At 41.2% G+C, this 19,563-nt stretch overlaps 4 protein-coding genes and 1 pseudogene across 4 annotated transcripts; 3 read left to right on the forward strand and 2 right to left on the reverse strand.

The window, feature by feature from the left end:
* The first annotated feature begins 577 nt into the window (after window positions 1-577).
* On the forward strand, window positions 578-2,345 carry LOC130408287 (zona pellucida sperm-binding protein 4-like). Its single transcript, XM_056731778.1, has 8 exons — window positions 578-884; window positions 958-1,145; window positions 1,213-1,310; window positions 1,385-1,542; window positions 1,636-1,828; window positions 1,900-2,047; window positions 2,131-2,203; window positions 2,275-2,345. Exons 1-8 carry the CDS (start codon window positions 578-580, stop codon window positions 2,343-2,345), a joined length of 1,236 nt encoding a protein of 411 aa, XP_056587756.1.
* Window positions 2,346-4,886: 2,541 nt separating this feature from the next.
* On the reverse strand, window positions 4,887-6,759 carry LOC130408288 (zona pellucida sperm-binding protein 3-like). The gene is made up of 8 exons (XM_056731779.1): window positions 6,181-6,759; window positions 5,982-6,103; window positions 5,790-5,893; window positions 5,541-5,718; window positions 5,360-5,477; window positions 5,202-5,287; window positions 5,037-5,125; window positions 4,887-4,954 (listed from the first exon to the last, which is right to left on the reverse strand). The coding sequence occupies exons 1-8, from the start codon at window positions 6,757-6,759 to the stop codon at window positions 4,887-4,889; spliced, it is 1,344 nt and encodes a 447-aa protein (XP_056587757.1).
* A 1,737-nt stretch (window positions 6,760-8,496) lies between these two features.
* Window positions 8,497-10,263, forward strand: LOC130408289 (zona pellucida sperm-binding protein 4-like). The gene is made up of 8 exons (XM_056731780.1): window positions 8,497-8,803; window positions 8,877-9,064; window positions 9,132-9,229; window positions 9,304-9,461; window positions 9,555-9,747; window positions 9,819-9,966; window positions 10,050-10,122; window positions 10,193-10,263. The coding sequence occupies exons 1-8, from the start codon at window positions 8,497-8,499 to the stop codon at window positions 10,261-10,263; spliced, it is 1,236 nt and encodes a 411-aa protein (XP_056587758.1).
* A 2,554-nt stretch (window positions 10,264-12,817) lies between these two features.
* Window positions 12,818-14,690, reverse strand: LOC130408290 (zona pellucida sperm-binding protein 3-like; annotated as a pseudogene).
* Window positions 14,691-16,427: 1,737 nt separating this feature from the next.
* On the forward strand, window positions 16,428-18,195 carry LOC130408291 (zona pellucida sperm-binding protein 4-like). Its single transcript, XM_056731781.1, has 8 exons — window positions 16,428-16,734; window positions 16,808-16,995; window positions 17,063-17,160; window positions 17,235-17,392; window positions 17,486-17,678; window positions 17,750-17,897; window positions 17,981-18,053; window positions 18,125-18,195. Exons 1-8 carry the CDS (start codon window positions 16,428-16,430, stop codon window positions 18,193-18,195), a joined length of 1,236 nt encoding a protein of 411 aa, XP_056587759.1.
* The last annotated feature ends 1,368 nt before the right edge of the window (window positions 18,196-19,563 follow it).

The following is a 19,563-nucleotide window of genomic DNA, read 5'->3' on the forward strand; positions in this document are numbered from 1 at the left end:
TAATCATTCTTCAAAAACGTAAACATTGCTATCTTGTGTACCCGCTACAGCCTACTGCCTCTCCACATTAAAGTTTTTGTGCCCCTTCAATTAACATTTCGACGTGAAATCATTCTCGAATGCAACTATGGTTCCATGTGACATTTTCTTCGCAGTCTGTTTTATGTAAGGCATTCATGTAAACGTGTCCTTGTTTTGAATGTATGGTCAACAATGAATAAAGGAAATCATAAAAAAATGACCCAATTTCCTCCCGTTTGTCGAGCCCACCTGTCATGTCTCTATTCCCCACAAGTGGGTCCCGCCCCGCACTTTTAGAAACTTGAAAAGCAAACAAATGTTGAGAACTTTTCATTTGTGAAAGTACGCTTTGCTTTCACTCGCTTGGTAGAGATCGGTCAAAACACGATCGTATAAAATCTTGAGAGAGAACAGAATTCACCCTGTTTGTAGCGTCCAGCAGGTCTGGAGAACAATCATTGTTAATTGATCAAGGAGTATCTACAAATTCTGACTGACGGTTTTCAGAGTATATAAGACTAAACACACGACTCTTAGAGTATCTACTTGTGGCAGGATGGCGGGAAGTACGGGGATGGTTCGTCTTGTGGCTATTTGCGCATGGTTTTGTGCTGTTGGTCACGCCGTGCCACAGTTTAGTAATTTTCCCCAGGAGCCTCAATCTCCAGTCTTCCAACAAACTGAACAACAGTTTTCTCAGAAGTTTCCCATTCAGAAGCCAGTGGTGCAGTCAGAACCTCTTGACAAGTGTGCTGTAGCTGATTATGAGCAGATCCAGTGTGGACAACCTGGTATCAGTGGTGCAGAGTGTGACGCTATAAACTGCTGCTTTAATGGACAGCAGTGTTATTATGGAATGTCAGGTAGGGGTGTTAAACCAGTGAAATGTTTCATGCCAAGCTGATTACCTGATAACTTCCTCTGTCTCTCTTACAGTGACTGTCCAGTGTATAAGAGATGGTCAGTTTGTGCTGGTGGTGGCTAGAGATGTTACTCTGCCCCGTCTGAGTCTGGACACGGTCCGTCTGCTGGGTGGAAATGAAGCATCTTGTGGTCCTGTTGGTTCCACGCCTTCCTTTGCCATATACCAGTTTCCAGTCACCGCCTGTGGCACCAGCGTGACTGTGAGTTTGCTGTTGATGATTTGGACGTCTGGAACAGATTTGATGTCAATCGTGTTTTTGCTTGCAGGAGGAAAATGGCTATGTGGTGTATGAGAACAGAATGACTTCATCCTATGAAGTGGGGATTGGACCTCTTGGCTCCATCACAAGGGACAGTCAATTTGAGTAGGTCCTCTGCGTTTTCTCTCAGTACTGTGAATTCTTGAACGGATGTAAGAAGCTCACTGTTTGTTGTCTAGACTTCTCTTCCAGTGTAGATATTCTGCCACTGCTGTGGAAGCTCTGGTTGTTGAGGTCAACACCATTCCCCCACCTCCACCTGTGGCTGCTCCTGGACCCCTCAGGGTGGAGCTCAGACTGGCAAATGGCCAATGTGTCACTAAAGGCTGTGCAGAAGGTAATGTCTTAAAAAATGCACCTCAAGAGGAGTGTTACTTTAGTAGCACTGTCTCAAACTCTAGCTGGGAGGGTAACAAGTGTTCATCCTCAGGAGATGAGGCGTACACATCCTACTTCGGTGAGGATGAGTATCCAGTCACAAAGGTCCTGCGAGAACCTGTGTATGTGGAGGTGCGTATTTTGGAGAGGACTGACCCAAATCTTGTCCTGATGTTGGGACACTGTTGGGCAACATCAGCCCCTAGTCCTCTCAGTCTACCCCAGTGGGATCTTCTAGTTGATGGGTGAGTAGGATCCAAAGCATTTGTCCATATAGTGTGCTGTGAACGAGTCCTGACTGTCACTTCTGTTTTAGATGTCCTTACCGGGATGACCGTTACCTGACAGCACTGGTTCCTGAAGTTGGCTCGTCTGGTCTTCAGTTCCCAACCCACTACAAGCGCTTTGTTGTGAAGATGTTCACGTTTGTGGATCCATCATCACTGGCCCCTCTGCAGGAGACTGTATGATTTCCTTACAGCCTTTTTTGTATCCTCTAAATTGCCTCTTTGTATTTGTTGCTAAAGCTGATCTCTTTGTTGGTCAGATCTATATTCACTGTAGTACCGCGGTGTGCCACCCTGCTTCTGGTTCCTGTGAGCAGAGCTGTGCCAGGAAAAGTAGGTGTTTAACTTTGGTTTGTGTACAACATCAAAAGACATCAGTTTCATCTGACTCTCTTGTGTTCCAGGGAGAGCTGTTGATGGAGAAAGGAGTGAAGAAACTGTGGTTTCCAGTGGAGGTGTTTTCTTTACGATGTAAATTTCATTGCTGATTTTAATAAAGTTATTAGACGACACCGGTAGTCAGAATTTGTTTACACCGTGGCATTTTCAAGTGTTTTCCCCAAGGACATTTGCAGTGTCTTTAGATACAGAGCTGGTTTAAAGGAAACTACAGAAGGTTGACCGTTCAGAGATGTGCTTTAAAACTGCTTAATATCTGGATTTAAGTGTACAGACCAAAGATGCATTGTGACGCAAGCATGTACTTCTATTACTATATCCTATCCCGAGTCAATGGTACAGAATACCAGGCAGGACTGCAAAACAGTTTCAGCCGAATTTCATGCACAAATATACGTATTGTAAAGGTAATGTAACAAACATTGACGTTGATTTATTATTAAATTGACCGTGTTTTATATTGTGCCTTGTTTTCCGTTCATAGAATTTAAACACGAAGCATTAAAATTGAGCTTTCAGCAGTTTGTTATATATATATATTTGCCCTTGAATGTTTTTTTTAAGCTCCTAGATATAGAAGATAACTTTTGACAAAATCATTGTAATCTGTTGGTTTTGTCTCAATTCAACTTTCTAATCACCTTTCATAACGAATAGGCCCTAATAACTAATATTTAATTGTTTATCCAAACGAAAAAACAGAAGTGGTGTCATGGACAAAGAAAGAAAAGAACAGATGAGAAAGTGAAACGTAAACGAGAGCGCTCTGATTTTTTCTGATTTTCAGAGGCCGTGTCACTCCGATACACGTCAAGATAAGGAAATGAAGTCAATGGCAACGTGCGTGGTGACTTTAAATTAGTTTCAATTTAAACAATGTTAAGCAGAACATACCTTTATTTTGAGCTTGTTTCTTTCTCGTTTCTCTGTTTAGCTTCTGAAATGTACCACTTTTGCCTAAGCCTACCAGCGCAACCTTATTTAAAAAATCGTTATTTATCTCTCAACCCTCTGGGATTCTTGGATTAGGGGTCCCACGCCTTAAAAATGTAACTTTTTTTTTCAGGACAATTGGTACATTTGTTCAATAACGTTTTTTCTTTTTTGTTTCGCATTTTTAGAGAAATTTGAAAATATATCTATACATTCAATTAATGCATTATTTTACGGTAAAACAGACCAGGCTTTAAAAATCCATTTATTTGAACATTTTTGATGAGACCCTTCTGGTTGTATAAAATACAAAAACAATTGTAATTGCATGTGTACTGGAGTATGGTTCAAGTATAATATAGCCGTTTGTGATTTCCCTCTAGTTGTTCAGATATGACTTAGGATTTGAATGTACGTTCATTTTTAGATATTTTTATTAAAAATATTACACATCAAGTTTTGCATTATGACCGTCAAACATTAAAATGTGTTATGAAGGGAAAACATAAGTATTCTGTTACTTCGTATTTTAGTATTTCCTTAGTATTTTAAGGATATGCAACAAAATAAGGAATGGTTTCTGATAAATCATACACTTTACGGTTGATAAAAATACAGATGTTTATTGTGTGTTCATGACTCATTATGCGTCGACTGTAGAAGATACAAAGAGCGGGCATCAGCGAGCGAAGTTTGTAGGTGCGTTTCGGGCCATTTTTGTTTGAGACTATGCTACATCCACTCCCAAAAATAAAGATGATACAGATCTTCATGGAACAGAATCTTTACGGAACATCAAAATGATTTTTGGCATAAGAAAAGTTGTCCCCTGCTAGATTTTGTTGACTAATGCCACAAATCTTCCAGTGCTACTTTATGACTGGATCTGTAGTCCAGGGTCACCAAATTACCTGGTGTAGTAGTTACTGCCTGTTTTTGCAAAAAACATTGGAACGTGCAGCAAAACGTTGCCATATCACTATATTCTCCAAATACACAGTCCAAAACAGTTAAGAGTAAATGCTCACATAAGGCATGGTTGAGAAAAGTTCTTGTTACATTGCAGAGGTGTATTAACCAAGAGGCCTTGCAAAAAACAATTTGAAATTGAACGCGGTGGTTGTCAGTTGCGTTGCTACAACCACCTGCCAACAAGTTGATAAGCTAAAAATCTAATAGCATGTGCATACTAAAGGCAACGTTGTGTACTGTGGCAAGAATTAATCTTCATGCTTCAGCAATGTCACTAAAGAAAGACTCTGGCTTCAATTAAAACACCACATATGCATTGCAGTAAATGCTAGCGAAGCCATGTCATTAACATGGAGTTCGTCACAAGGTACACGAGTCTTTGCGGCAGCAAACCTAAACTAGGGGTTCCTCATTTTAACCTGATCAAGTCAACATTATTGATCCTCGGAAAACACTTCAACCAAATCTAATTTAGTAAAGAATTTGCCGTTTGTGTGAAGTTATGCTCACAAACAAAGTTCCAAACCATTGTTCACCCATTTAGCCACAGGGATGTTATTTTTGGGTAGGTACCTACCATTCCAAAAATGCGCTACACTCTCTACAAGGTAAAAGGGCAAACATGTAAATGAGATATGAAAGACTTCCTGAAGGACGACCACTCATAGACCATGTATAAATCACTTAAAAAGGTTTAATTCATCATTTCAAATTACAGTTGACCAAAGCCAAATTCCTTCACATTCAGGGGCCCAACAGATGCTTGCTCCCACCGTAGATCTATGGAGAACAGACAAGCAGTGAGAAACTTCCAAGACCATAATCAGATTCACTTGTAGCTAGTCCGCGTGTTAACCCATACCTCCAAGAATCTGATCGCTTGCGTTACTGCTGCTACAGGTGGAGTCACAGCAGCCACACACCTGATCAGATTCATCCACAGACACCCACCTGCCAAACAAAGACACATCCTCAATGATAAAGGTCAACCTACTGACCCAGTGAAGGCTATTTGGGGGCATCATACCCATTAGGGGAGAACGAGCAAGCCTTCTGCTCAGAACTTGTTGGAGTGGCTACAGGAACCGCCTTCAAAATGCATGTGATGTAGACCTGCAAAGACAACAGGGTTCAGGTTTCCAAACAGTGCACTAGAATGTACTCAAAACCAAGGCAAATACATACCAGCCCACTGTTTGCTTCCTGGAACCTGAAAGCCTCCAGCTGAAACTGCAGCTTATCAATTTGAGTTCGAGGCAGGTAGCGAGAGCTCGAGCCGGTGAACTTGGCATCAACCAGGCACCTGGAGAAGAAACAAGTTAAACACAGTGAAATACTTCTAGGATAGGCTGGGTAAATGTCTTACCCATTATTCTCAATGAAGGAGTATCTGGGAGCAGAGTTCACATCAGGGGACACAGTGGCTATGCAACGGTCCACAAACACACGGAAAGGTACGTGGTTATACATCTTCACAGAGGCCTCAATGTTTACAATGTCACCCAGGAAATACTGGTTTGAAGGTCTCTCAAACTGCCACTCATCTGTTTCAAGGAAAAATAAATAAGGTCTACAAAATTACTTGAAACTACATTAAAATCGACATAATACATACCAGTCATAAGCTTGAGGGAGAAGACCAGCCGCTCTTCTGCAACCTTAGTAGCTGCATATGGCAACCACGTGGGCACCAGGACATTGCTGCTCACATTATGCATTCTGTAGATTATAGAAAAAAAAAGGTTGGTCACCACAATATATCTTTCACTACACGCATAATACAGCCACCTTGAACCCAGAACCGCACCTTGGATAGTGACACTCAATACTGACCACAGCACCACTACTCCTGACAATAGGAACACCATTTGAAAACTCTTGGGGAGAATAGACCAGGGAGAAGGTATAAACAAGCTCATCTTCGGTCACCTAAAGAAACAAGAATGTTAATCAAGAATTATTCAAAACCTAAAGATCACTTTTGGTAAGAGGATCAGTCTTTTCACCGTTAACATGCTGCCACATCCATGCAGTTCTGATTCAAAGAGGAGCACTCGAGCATTGTTGTCCTGCCCTGTTGGTGCACAGCCTCCCAGTGCAAAACCAGAAGCCATTAGTAGTTGTCCAGTCCCAAAGAAGTCCTCCATCACTTCCACATACACGGAATTCTCACCGCACTGAGCCCCTACACTATTGGGAGGCAAAGGGTTCCGCAGCTCGAAAGGAATCTCTGGCTGTACAGGTTCTTCGGGTAGGCTTGGAAAGGTCCACGCCAGTGTTTCCATGGGACCCTGCAAAAGCTGTTTAGACTGAACACCAGGAGGATCTTGACCAGGCTTTCCACCAACCACACCAGCAGTCTGCATTGAAAACGGAGAAGGAAATCTCTGTGGCACAAGGATGGGGTTGTTGGTTTGGGAAGACTGAGGCATTCTGGTTTCGCTCTGCTGAGGAACTTGCATTTGTGACCATGGCCTAAATGTACTAGGTTTCTGTGTTTGAGCTGATCTTCCTCGCCATTGTGCATCAGACAAGTCAACCGCAAGCACCAGCACCAAGCCAAATCCAGCTTGCCACAGCCCCATCATTGCTGTACTTGAGTTTCCGTGAAGCGTCAAAAGCCCAGCATAAAAATTTATACATCTGGAAATCAGGATGGCTCCACCCCTCTAGTGATTGGCGTTATGCTATTCTAGACTTGTTCATTTACCTATCCCGCTTGCAACAGGTGGATGTTGTGTGACATTTAGAACGCAGATGGATATCGGGATGTTGGTCATTTGTATTAAGAGCTCATGTTGCTTTATTAAATGAGGCCTAGTCCACACGTACACGGGTATGTAATAGAAAAAAATCGTACTTGGACAGAGTATATCCAAATCGTCAGTATCCATAAAAGAGAAGGCGAGGAATTCCCGGATGGCTTACTGGTGAAGCCCAGATTCCGATGCACTCAGCCACAGATACTTCAGATACTTCTATATTACTATATCCCATGAGCCCACGGTACAGAATACCAGGCAGGACCGCAAAAAAGTCTCAGCCGACTTTCCTGTACAATTATACATTTTGTTTATTATTGTAAAGCTAATGTAATATAAACATTGACCTTGATTTGTTCTTAAATTGACCGTGTTTTACAATGTGCCTTGTTTCAATCCATAGCATTGCAAAGCATTAATATTGAGCTTTCAGCAGTTAATTTAGGTTTGTGTTTTAAATGTACATTTCCCCCTTCAAATTATTATTGCTTAAATGTTTTTTTTTAACTCGCAGATAAACAAAATGCATGATAATTATTCGCAAGATCATTTTAATCAGGTGGTTTTAATGGACACACTTTGGCGCAATTCAACATTCTTATCACCTTTCATAAACGAGTAATTGCAAAAAACAAATAAGCCCTGAACCGATTGATTACTACAATTCAATTACTTGTTTATCCAAACGAAAAATAAAGAGACATTTAAAAACGGTCTAGTTTTATGGACAAGGATAGAAAATTACAGATGAGGAGGAGGTAAAATGTAAAGCGTGGTGGGATAACGTTTGCATAATGTCCATTTTAAAACATATTTGTCACAAAAAAACACCGCGGAAGAGATTTCGTAAGTTTTTTTAATGCGTCAATAGAATGCATATTAGAGCAACGTATCTACGTGACAAACATCAACCAATAGGCAGAATTCAGACAAGAGAATAAGTCAAGCATTTTTCTGTTACAAAAAAAAACATTCCATTGGCATAATCATTCTTCAAAAACGTAAACATTGCTATCTTGTGTACCCGCTACAGCCTACTGCCTCTCCACATTAAAGTTTTTGTGCCCCTTCAATTAACATTTCGACGTGAAATCATTCTCGAATGCAACTATGGTTCCATGTGACATTTTCTTCGCAGTCTGTTTTATGTAAGGCATTCATGTAAACGTGTCCTTGTTTTGAATGTATGGTCAACAATGAATAAAGGAAATCATAAAAAAATGACCCAATTTCCTCCCGTTTGTCGAGCCCACCTGTCATGTCTCTATTCCCCACAAGTGGGTCCCGCCCCGCACTTTTAGAAACTTGAAAAGCAAACAAATGTTGAGAACTTTTCATTTGTGAAAGTACGCTTTGCTTTCACTCGCTTGGTAGAGATCGGTCAAAACACGATCGTATAAAATCTTGAGAGAGAACAGAATTCACCCTGTTTGTAGCGTCCAGCAGGTCTGGAGAACAATCATTGTTAATTGATCAAGGAGTATCTACAAATTCTGACTGACGGTTTTCAGAGTATATAAGACTAAACACACGACTCTTAGAGTATCTACTTGTGGCAGGATGGCGGGAAGTACGGGGATGGTTCGTCTTGTGGCTATTTGCGCATGGTTTTGTGCTGTTGGTCACGCCGTGCCACAGTTTAGTAATTTTCCCCAGGAGCCTCAATCTCCAGTCTTCCAACAAACTGAACAACAGTTTTCTCAGAAGTTTCCCATTCAGAAGCCAGTGGTGCAGTCAGAACCTCTTGACAAGTGTGCTGTAGCTGATTATGAGCAGATCCAGTGTGGACAACCTGGTATCAGTGGTGCAGAGTGTGACGCTATAAACTGCTGCTTTAATGGACAGCAGTGTTATTATGGAATGTCAGGTAGGGGTGTTAAACCAGTGAAATGTTTCATGCCAAGCTGATTACCTGATAACTTCCTCTGTCTCTCTTACAGTGACTGTCCAGTGTATAAGAGATGGTCAGTTTGTGCTGGTGGTGGCTAGAGATGTTACTCTGCCCCGTCTGAGTCTGGACACGGTCCGTCTGCTGGGTGGAAATGAAGCATCTTGTGGTCCTGTTGGTTCCACGCCTTCCTTTGCCATATACCAGTTTCCAGTCACCGCCTGTGGCACCAGCGTGACTGTGAGTTTGCTGTTGATGATTTGGACGTCTGGAACAGATTTGATGTCAATCGTGTTTTTGCTTGCAGGAGGAAAATGGCTATGTGGTGTATGAGAACAGAATGACTTCATCCTATGAAGTGGGGATTGGACCTCTTGGCTCCATCACAAGGGACAGTCAATTTGAGTAGGTCCTCTGCGTTTTCTCTCAGTACTGTGAATTCTTGAACGGATGTAAGAAGCTCACTGTTTGTTGTCTAGACTTCTCTTCCAGTGTAGATATTCTGCCACTGCTGTGGAAGCTCTGGTTGTTGAGGTCAACACCATTCCCCCACCTCCACCTGTGGCTGCTCCTGGACCCCTCAGGGTGGAGCTCAGACTGGCAAATGGCCAATGTGTCACTAAAGGCTGTGCAGAAGGTAATGTCTTAAAAAATGCACCTCAAGAGGAGTGTTACTTTGGTAGCACTGTCTCAAACTCTAGCTGGGAGGGTAACAAGTGTTCATCCTCAGGAGATGAGGCGTACACGTCCTACTTCGGTGAGGATGAGTATCCAGTCACAAAGGTCCTGCGAGAACCTGTGTATGTGGAGGTGCGTATTTTGGAGAGGACTGACCCAAATCTTGTCCTGATGTTGGGACACTGTTGGGCAACATCAGCCCCTAGTCCTCTCAGTCTACCCCAGTGGGATCTTCTAGTTGATGGGTGAGTAGGATCCAAAGCATTTGTCCATATAGTGTGCTGTGAACGAGTCCTGACTGTCACTTCTGTTTTAGATGTCCTTACCGGGATGACCGTTACCTGACAGCACTGGTTCCTGAAGTTGGCTCGTCTGGTCTTCAGTTCCCAACCCACTACAAGCGCTTTGTTGTGAAGATGTTCACGTTTGTGGATCCATCATCACTGGCCCCTCTGCAGGAGACTGTATGATTTCCTTACAGCCTTTTTTGTATCCTCTAAATTGCCTCTTTGTATTCGTTGCTAAAGCTGATCTCTTTGTTGGTCAGATCTATATTCACTGTAGTACCGCAGTGTGCCACCCTGCTTCTGGTTCCTGTGAGCAGAGCTGTGCCAGGAAAAGTAGGTGTTTAACTTTGGTTTGTGTACAACATCAAAAACATCAGTTTCATCTGACTCTCTTGTGTTCCAGGGAGAGCTGTTGATGGAGAAAGGAGTGAAGAAACTGTGGTTTCCAGTGGAGGTGTTTTCTTTACGATGTAAATTTCATTGCTGATTTTAATAAAGTTATTAGACGACACCGGTAGTCAGAATTTGTTTACACCGTGGCATTTTCAAGTGTTTTCCCCAAGGACATTTGCAGTGTCTTTAGATACAGAGCTGGTTTAAAGGAAACTACAGAAGGTTGACCGTTCAGAGATGTGCTTTAAAACTGCTTAATATCTGGATTTAAGTGTACAGACCAAAGATGCATTGTGACGCAAGCATGTACTTCTATTACTATATCCTATCCCGAGTCAATGGTACAGAATACCAGGCAGGACTGCAAAACAGTTTCAGCCGAATTTCATGCACAAATATACATATTGTAAAGGTAATGTAACAAACATTGACGTTGATTTATTATTAAATTGACCGTGTTTTAAATTGTGCCTTGTTTTCCGTTCATAGAATTTAAACACGAAGCATTAAAATTGAGCTTTCAGCAGTTTGTTATATATATATATTTGCCCTTGAATGTTTTTTTTAAGCTCCTAGATATAGCAAGATAGAAGATAACTTTTGACAAAATCATTGTAATCTGTTGGTTTTGTCTCAATTCAACTTTCTAATCACTTCTAATTCATAACGAATAGGCCCTAATAACTAATATTTAATTGTTTATCCAAACGAAAAAACAGAAGTGGTGTCATGGACAAAGAAAGAAAAGAACAGATGAGGAGAAAGTGAAACGTAAACGAGAGCGCTCTGATTTTTTCTGATTTTCAGAGGCCGTGTCACTCCGATACACGTCAAGATAAGGAAATGAAGTCAATGGCAACGTGCGTGGTGACTTTAAATTAGTTTCAATTTAAACAATGTTAAGCAGAACATACCTTTATTTTGAGCTTGTTTCTTTCTCGTTTCTCTGTTTAGCTTCTGAAATGTACCACTTTTGCCTAAGCCTACCAGCGCAACCCTATTTAAAAAAACGTTATTTATCTCTCAACCCTCTGGGATTCTTGGATTAGGGGTCCCACGCCTTAAAAATGTAACTTTTTTTTTCAGGACAATTGGTACATTTGTTCAATAACGTTTTTCTTTTTGTTTCGCAATTTTAGAGAAATTTGAAAATATATCTATACATTCAATTAATGCATTATTTTACGGTAAAACAGACCAGGCTTTAAAAATCCATTTATTTGAACAGTTTTGATGAGACCCTTCTGGTTGTATAAAATACAAAAACAATTGTAATTGCATGTGTACTGGAGTATGGTTCAAGTATAATATAGCCGTTTGTGATTTCCCTCTAGTTGTTCAGATATGACTTAGGATTTGAATGTACGTTCATTTTTAGATATTTTTATTAAAAATATTACACATCAAGTTTTGCATTATGACCGTCAAACATTAAAATGTGTTATGAAGGGAAAACATAAGTATTCTGTTACTTCGTATTTTAGTATTTCCTTAGTATTTTAAGGATATGCAACAAAATAAGGAATGGTTTCTGATAAATCATACACTTTACGGTTGATAAAAATACAGATGTTTATTGTGTGTTCATCATGACTCATTTTGCGTCGACTGTAGAAGATACAAAGAGCGGGCATCAGCGAGCGAAGTTTGTAGGTGCGTTTCGGGCCATTTTTGTTTGAGACTATGCTACATCCACTCCCAAAAATAAAGATGATACAGATCTTCATGGAACAGAATCTTTGCGGAACATCAAAATGATTTTTGGCATAAGAAAAGTTGTCCCCTGCTAGGTTGTTGACTAATGCCACAAATCTTCCAGTGCTACTTTATGACTGGATCTGTAGTCCAGGGTCACCAAATTACCTGGTGTAGTAGTTACTGCCTGTTTTTGCAAAAAACATTGGAACGTGCAGCAAAACGTTGCCATATCACTATATTCTCCAAATACACAGTCCAAAACAGTTAAGAGTAAATGCTCACATAAGGCATGGTTGAGAAAAGTTCTGTTACATTGCAGAGGTGTATTAACCAAGAGGCCTTGCAAAAAACAATTTGAAATTGAACGCGGTGGTTGTCAGTTGCGTTGCTACAACCACCTGCCAACAAGTTGATAAGCTAAAAATCTAATAGCATGTGCATACTAAAGGCAACGTTGTGTACTGTGGCAAGAATTAATCTTCATGCTTCAGCAATGTCACTAAAGAAAGACTCTGGCTTCAATTAAAACACCACATATGCATTGCAGTAAATGCTAGCGAAGCCATGTCATTAACATGGAGTTCTTCACAAGGTACACGAGTCTTTGCGGCAGCAAACCTAAACTAGGGGTTCCTCATTTTAACCTGATCAAGTCAACATTATTGATCCTCGGAAAACACTTCAACCAAATCTAATTTAGTAAAGAATTTGCCGTTTGTGTGAAGTTATGCTCACAAACAAAGTTCCAAACCATTGTTCACCCATTTAGCCACAGGGATGTTATTTTTGGGTAGGTACCTACCATTGCAAAAATGCGCTACACTCTCTACAAGGTAAAAGGGCAAACATGTAAATGAGATATGAAAGACTTCCTGAAGGACGACCACTCATAGACCATGTATAAATCACTTAAAAAGGTTTAATTCATCATTTCAAATTACAGTTGACCAAAGCCAAATTCCTTCACATTCAGGGGCCCAACAGATGCTTGCTCCCACCGTAGATCTATGGAGAACAGACAAGCAGTGAGAAACTTCCAAGCCCATAATCAGATTCACTTGTAGCTAGTCCGCGTGTTAACCCATACCTCCAAGAATCTGATCGCTTGCGTTACTGCTGCTACAGGTGGAGTCACAGCAGCCACACACCTGATCAGATTCATCCACAGACACCCACCTGCCAAACAAAGACACATCCTCAATGATAAAGGTCAACCTACTGACCCAGTGAAGGCTATTTGGGGGCATCATACCCATTAGGGGAGAACGAGCAAGCCTTCTGCTCAGAACTTGTTGGAGTGGCTACAGGAACCGCCTTCAAAATGCATGTGATGTAGACCTGAAAAGACAACAGGGTTCAGGTTTCCAAACAGTGCACTAGAATGTACTCAAAACCAAGGCAAATACATACCAGCCCACTGTTTGCTTCCTGGAACCTGAAAGCCTCCAGCTGAAACTGCAGCTTATCAATTTGAGTTCGAGGCAGGTAGCGAGAGCTCGAGCCGGTGAACTTGGCATCAACCAGGCACCTGGAGAAGAAACAAGTTAAACACAGTGAAATACTTCTAGGATAGGCTGGGTAAATGTCTTACCCATTATTCTCAATGAAGGAGTATCTGGGAGCAGAGTTCACATCAGGGGACACAGTGGCTATGCAACGGTCCACAAACACACGGAAAGGTACGTGGTTATACATCTTCACAGAGGCCTCAATGTTTACAATGTCACCCAGGAAAAACTGGTTTGAAGGTCTCTCAAACTGCCACTCATCTGTTTCAAGGAAAAATAAATAAGGTCTACAAAATTACTTGAAACTACATTAAAATCGACATAATACATACCAGTCATAAGCTTGAGGGAGAAGACCAGCCGCTCTTCTGCAACCTTAGTAGCTGCATATGGCAACCACGTGGGCACCAGGACATTGCTGCTCACATTATGCATTCTGTAGATTATTGAAAAAAAAAGGTTGGTCACCACAATATATCTTTCACTACACGCATAATACAGCCACCTTGAACCCAGAACCGCACCTTGGATAGTGACACTCAATACTGACCACAGCACCACTACTCCTGACAATAGGAACACCATTTGAAAACTCTTGGGGAGAATAGACCAGGGAGAAGGTATAAACAAGCTCATCTTCGGTCACCTAAAGAAACAAGAATGTTAATCAAGAATTATTCAAAACCTAAAGATCACTTTTGGTAAGAGGATCAGTCTTTTCACCGTTAACATGCTGCCACATCCATGCAGTTCTGATTCAAAGAGGAGCACTCGAGCATTGTTGTCCTGCCCTGTTGGTGCACAGACTCCCAGTGCAAAACCAGAAGCCATTAGTAGTTGTCCAGTCCCAAAGAAGTCCTCCATCACTTCCACATACACGGAATTCTCACCGCACTGAGCCCCTACACTATTGGGAGGCAAAGGGTTCCGCAGCTCGAAAGGAATCTCTGGCTGTACAGGTTCTTCGGGTAGGCTTGGAAAGGTCCACGCCAGTGTTTCCATGGGACCCTGCAAAAGCTGTTTAGACTGAACACCAGGAGGATCTTGACCAGGCTTTCCACCAACCACACCAGCAGTCTGCATTGAAAACGGAGAAGGAAATCTCTGTGGCACAAGGATGGGGTTGTTGGTTTGGGAAGACTGAGGCATTCTGGTTTCGCTCTGCTGAGGAACTTGCATTTGTGACCATGGCCTAAATGTACTAGGTTTCTGTGTTTGAGCTGATCTTCCTCACCATTGTGCATCAGACAAGTCAACCGCAAGCACCAGCACCAAGCCAAATACAGCTTGCCACAGCCCCATCATTGCTGTACTTGAGTTTCCGTGAAGCGTCAAAAGCCCAGCATAAAAATTTATACATCTGGAAATCAGGATGGCTCCACCCCTCTAGTGATTGGCGTTATGCTATTCTAGACTTGTTCATTTACCTATCCCGCTTGCAACAGGTGGATGTTGTGTGACATTTAGAACGCAGATGGATATCGGGATGTTGGTCATTTGTATTAAGAGCTCATGTTGCTTTATTAAATGAGGCCTAGTCCACACGTACACTGGTATGTAATAGAAAAAAATCGTACTTGGACAGAGTATATCCAAATCGTCAGTATCCATAAAAGAGAAGGCGAGGAATTCCCGGATGGCTTACTGGTGAAGCCCAGATTCCGATGCACTCAGCCACAGATACTTCAGATACTTCTATATTACTATATCCCATGAGCCCACGGTACAGAATACCAGGCAGGACCGCAAAAAAGTCTCAGCCGACTTTCCTGTACAATTATACATTTTGTTTATTATTGTAAAGCTAATGTAATATAAACATTGACCTTGATTTGTTCTTAAATTGACCGTGTTTTACAATGTGCCTTGTTTCAATCCATAGCATTGCAAAGCATTAATATTGAGCTTTCAGCAGTTAATTTAGGTTTGTGTTTTAAATGTACATTTCCCCCTTCAAATTATTATTGCTTAAATGTTTTTTTTTAACTCGCAGATAAACAAAATGCATGATAATTATTCGCAAGATCATTTTAATCAGGTGGTTTTAATGGACACACTTTGGCGCAATTCAACATTCTTATCACCTTTCATAAACGAGTAATTGCAAAAAACAAATAAGCCCTGAACCAATTGATTACTACAATTCAATTACTTGTTTATCCAAACGAAGAATAAAGAGACATTTAAAAACGGTCTAGTTTTATGGACAAGGATAGAAAATTACAGATGAGGAGGAGGTAAAATGTAAAGCGTGGTGGGATAACGTTTGCATAATGTCCATTTTAAAACATATTTGTCACAAAAAAACACCGCGGAAGAGATTTCGTAAGTTTTTTTAATGCGTCAATAGAATGCATATTAGAGCAACGTATCTACGTGACAAACATCAACCAATAGGCAGAATTCAGACAAGAGAATAAGTCAAGCATTTTTCTGTTACAAAAAAAAACATTCCATTGGCATAATCATTCTTCAAAAACGTAAACATTGCTATCTTGTGTACCCGCTACAGCCTACTGCCTCTCCACATTAAAGTTTTTGTGCCCCTTCAATTAACATTTCGACGTGAAATCATTCTCGAATGCAACTATGGTTCCATGTGACATTTTCTTCGCAGTCTGTTTTATGTAAGGCATTCATGTAAACGTGTCCTTGTTTTGAATGTATGGTCAACAATGAATAAAGGAAATCATAAAAAAATGACCCAATTTCCTCCCGTTTGTCGAGCCCACCTGTCATGTCTCTATTCCCCACAAGTGGGTCCCGCCCCGCACTTTTAGAAACTTGAAAAGCAAACAAATGTTGAGAACTTTTCATTTGTGAAAGTACGCTTTGCTTTCACTCGCTTGGTAGAGATCGGTCAAAACACGATCGTATGAAATCTTGAGAGAGAACAGAATTCACCCTGTTTGTAGCGTCCAGCAGGTCTGGAGAACAATCATTGTTAATTGATCAAGGAGTATCTACAAATTCTGACTGACGGTTTTCAGAGTATATAAGACTAAACACACGACTCTTAGAGTATCTACTTGTGGCAGGATGGCGGGAAGTACGGGGATGGTTCGTCTTGTGGCTATTTGCGCATGGTTTTGTGCTGTTGGTCACGCCGTGCCACAGTTTAGTAATTTTCCCCAGGAGCCTCAATCTCCAGTCTTCCAACAAACTGAACAACAGTTTTCTCAGAAGTTTCCCATTCAGAAGCCAGTGGTGCAGTCAGAACCTCTTGACAAGTGTGCTGTAGCTGATTATGAGCAGATCCAGTGTGGCCAACCTGGTATCAGTGGTGCAGACTGTGACGCTATAAACTGCTGCTTTAATGGACAGCAGTGTTATTATGGAATGTCAGGTAGGGGTGTTAAACCAGTGAAATGTTTCATGCCAAGCTGATTACCTGATAACTTCCTCTGTCTCTCTTACAGTGACTGTCCAGTGTATAAGAGATGGTCAGTTTGTGCTGGTGGTGGCTAGAGATGTTACTCTGCCCCGTCTGAGTCTGGACACGGTCCGTCTGCTGGGTGGAAATGAAGCATCTTGTGGTCCTGTTGGTTCCACGCCTTCCTTTGCCATATACCAGTTTCCAGTCACCGCCTGTGGCACCAGCGTGACTGTGAGTTTGCTGTTGATGATTTGGACGTCTGGAACAGATTTGATGTCAATCGTGTTTTTGCTTGCAGGAGGAAAATGGCTATGTGGTGTATGAGAACAGAATGACTTCATCCTATGAAGTGGGGATTGGACCTCTTGGCTCCATCACAAGGGACAGTCAATTTGAGTAGGTCCTCTGCGTTTTCTCTCAGTACTGTGAATTCTTGAACGGATGTAAGAAGCTCACTGTTTGTTGTCTAGACTTCTCTTCCAGTGTAGATATTCTGCCACTGCTGTGGAAGCTCTGGTTGTTGAGGTCAACACCATTCCCCCACCTCCACCTGTGGCTGCTCCTGGACCCCTCAGGGTGGAGCTCAGACTGGCAAATGGCCAATGTGTCACTAAAGGCTGTGCAGAAGGTAATGTCTTAAAAAATGCACCTCAAGAGGAGTGTTACTTTGGTAGCACTGTCTCAAACTCTAGCTGGGAGGGTAACAAGTGTTCATCCTCAGGAGATGAGGCGTACACGTCCTACTTCGGTGAGGATGAGTATCCAGTCACAAAGGTCCTGCGGGAACCTGTGTATGTGGAGGTGCGTATTTTGGAGAGGACTGACCCAAATCTTGTCCTGATGTTGGGACACTGTTGGGCAACATCAGCCCCTAGTCCTCTCAGTCTACCCCAGTGGGATCTTCTAGTTGATGGGTGAGTAGGATCCAAAGCATTTGTCCATATAGTGTGCTGTGAACGAGTCCTGACTGTCACTTCTGTTTTAGATGTCCTTACCGGGATGACCGTTACCTGACAGCACTGGTTCCTGAAGTTGGCTCGTCTGGTCTTCAGTTCCCAACCCACTACAAGCGCTTTGTTGTGAAGATGTTCACGTTTGTGGATCCATCATCACTGGCCCCTCTGCAGGAGACTGTATGATTTCCTTACAGCCTTTTTTGTATCCTCTAAATTGCCTCTTTGTATTTGTTGCTAAAGCTGATCTCTTTGTTGGTCAGATCTATATTCACTGTAGTACCGCGGTGTGCCACCCTGCTTCTGGTTCCTGTGAGCAGAGCTGTGCCAGGAAAAGTAGGTGTTTAACTTTGGTTTGTGTACAACATCAAAAAACATCAGTTTCATCTGACTCTCTTGTGTTCCAGGGAGAGCTGTTGATGGAGAAAGGAGTGAAGAAACTGTGGTTTCCAGTGGAGGTGTTTTCTTTACGATGTAAATTTCATTGCTGATTTTAATAAAGTTATTAGACGACACCGGTAGTCAGAATTTGTTTACACCGTGGCATTTTCAAGTGTTTTCCCCAAGGACATTTGCAGTGTCTTTAGATACAGAGCTGGTTTAAAGGAAACTACAGAAGACCGTTCAGAGATGTGCTTTAAAACTGCTTAATATCTGGATTTAAGTGTACAGACCAAAGATGCATTGTGACGCAAGCATGTACTTCTATTACTATATCCTATCCCGAGTCAATGGTACAGAATACCAGGCAGGACTGCAAAACAGTTTCAGCCGAATTTCATGCACAAATATACGTATTGTAAAGGTAATGTAACAAACATTGACGTTGATTTATTCTTAAATTGACCGTGTTTTAAATTGTGCCTTGTTTTCCGTTCATAGAATTTAAACACGAAGCATTAAAATTGAGCTTTCAGCAGTTTGTTATATATATATTTGCCCTTGAATGTTTTTTTTAAGCTCCTAGATATAGCAAGATAGAAGATAACTTTTGACAAAATCATTGTAATCTGTTGGTTTTGTCTCAATTCAACTTTCTAATCACCTTTCATAACGAATAGGCCCTAATAACTAATATTTAATTGTTTATCCAAACGAAAAAACAGAAGTGGTGTCATGGACAAAGAAAGAAAAGAACAGATGAGGGGAAAGTGAAACGTAAACGAGAGCGCTCTGATTTTTTCTGATTTTCAGAGGCCGTGTCACTCCGATACACGTCAAGATAAGGAAATGAAGTCAATGGCAACGTGCGTGGTGACTTTAAATTAGTTTCAATTTAAACAATGTTAAGCAGAACATACCTTTATTTTGAGCTTGTTTCTTTCTCGTTTCTCTGTTTAGCTTCTGAAATGTACCACTTTTGCCTAAGCCTACCAGCGCAACCTTATTTAAAAAATCGTTATTTATCTCTCAACCCTCTGGGATTCTTGGATTAGGGGTCCCACGCCTTAAAAATGTAACTTTTTTTTTTCAGGACAATTGGTACATTTGTTCAATAACGTTTTTTCTTTTTTGTTTCGCAATTTTAGAGAAATTTGAAAATATATCTATACATTCAATTAATGCATTATTTTACGGTAAAACAGACCAGGCTTTAAAAATCCATTTATTTGAACATTTTTGATGAGACCCTTCTGGTTGTATAAAATACAAAAACAATTGTAATTGCATGTGTACTGGAGTATGGTTCAAGTATAATATAGCCGTTTGTGATTTCCCTCTAGTTGTTCAGATATGACTTAGGATTTGAATGTACGTTCATTTTTAGATATTTTTATTAAAAATATTACACATCAAGTTTTGCATTATGACCGTCAAACATTAAAATGTGTTATGAAGGGAAAAC

Source organism: Triplophysa dalaica, chromosome 19 (genome assembly GCF_015846415.1).
Source record: "Triplophysa dalaica isolate WHDGS20190420 chromosome 19, ASM1584641v1, whole genome shotgun sequence".
In the NCBI taxonomy this organism is placed as follows: domain Eukaryota; kingdom Metazoa; phylum Chordata; class Actinopteri; order Cypriniformes; family Nemacheilidae; genus Triplophysa; species Triplophysa dalaica.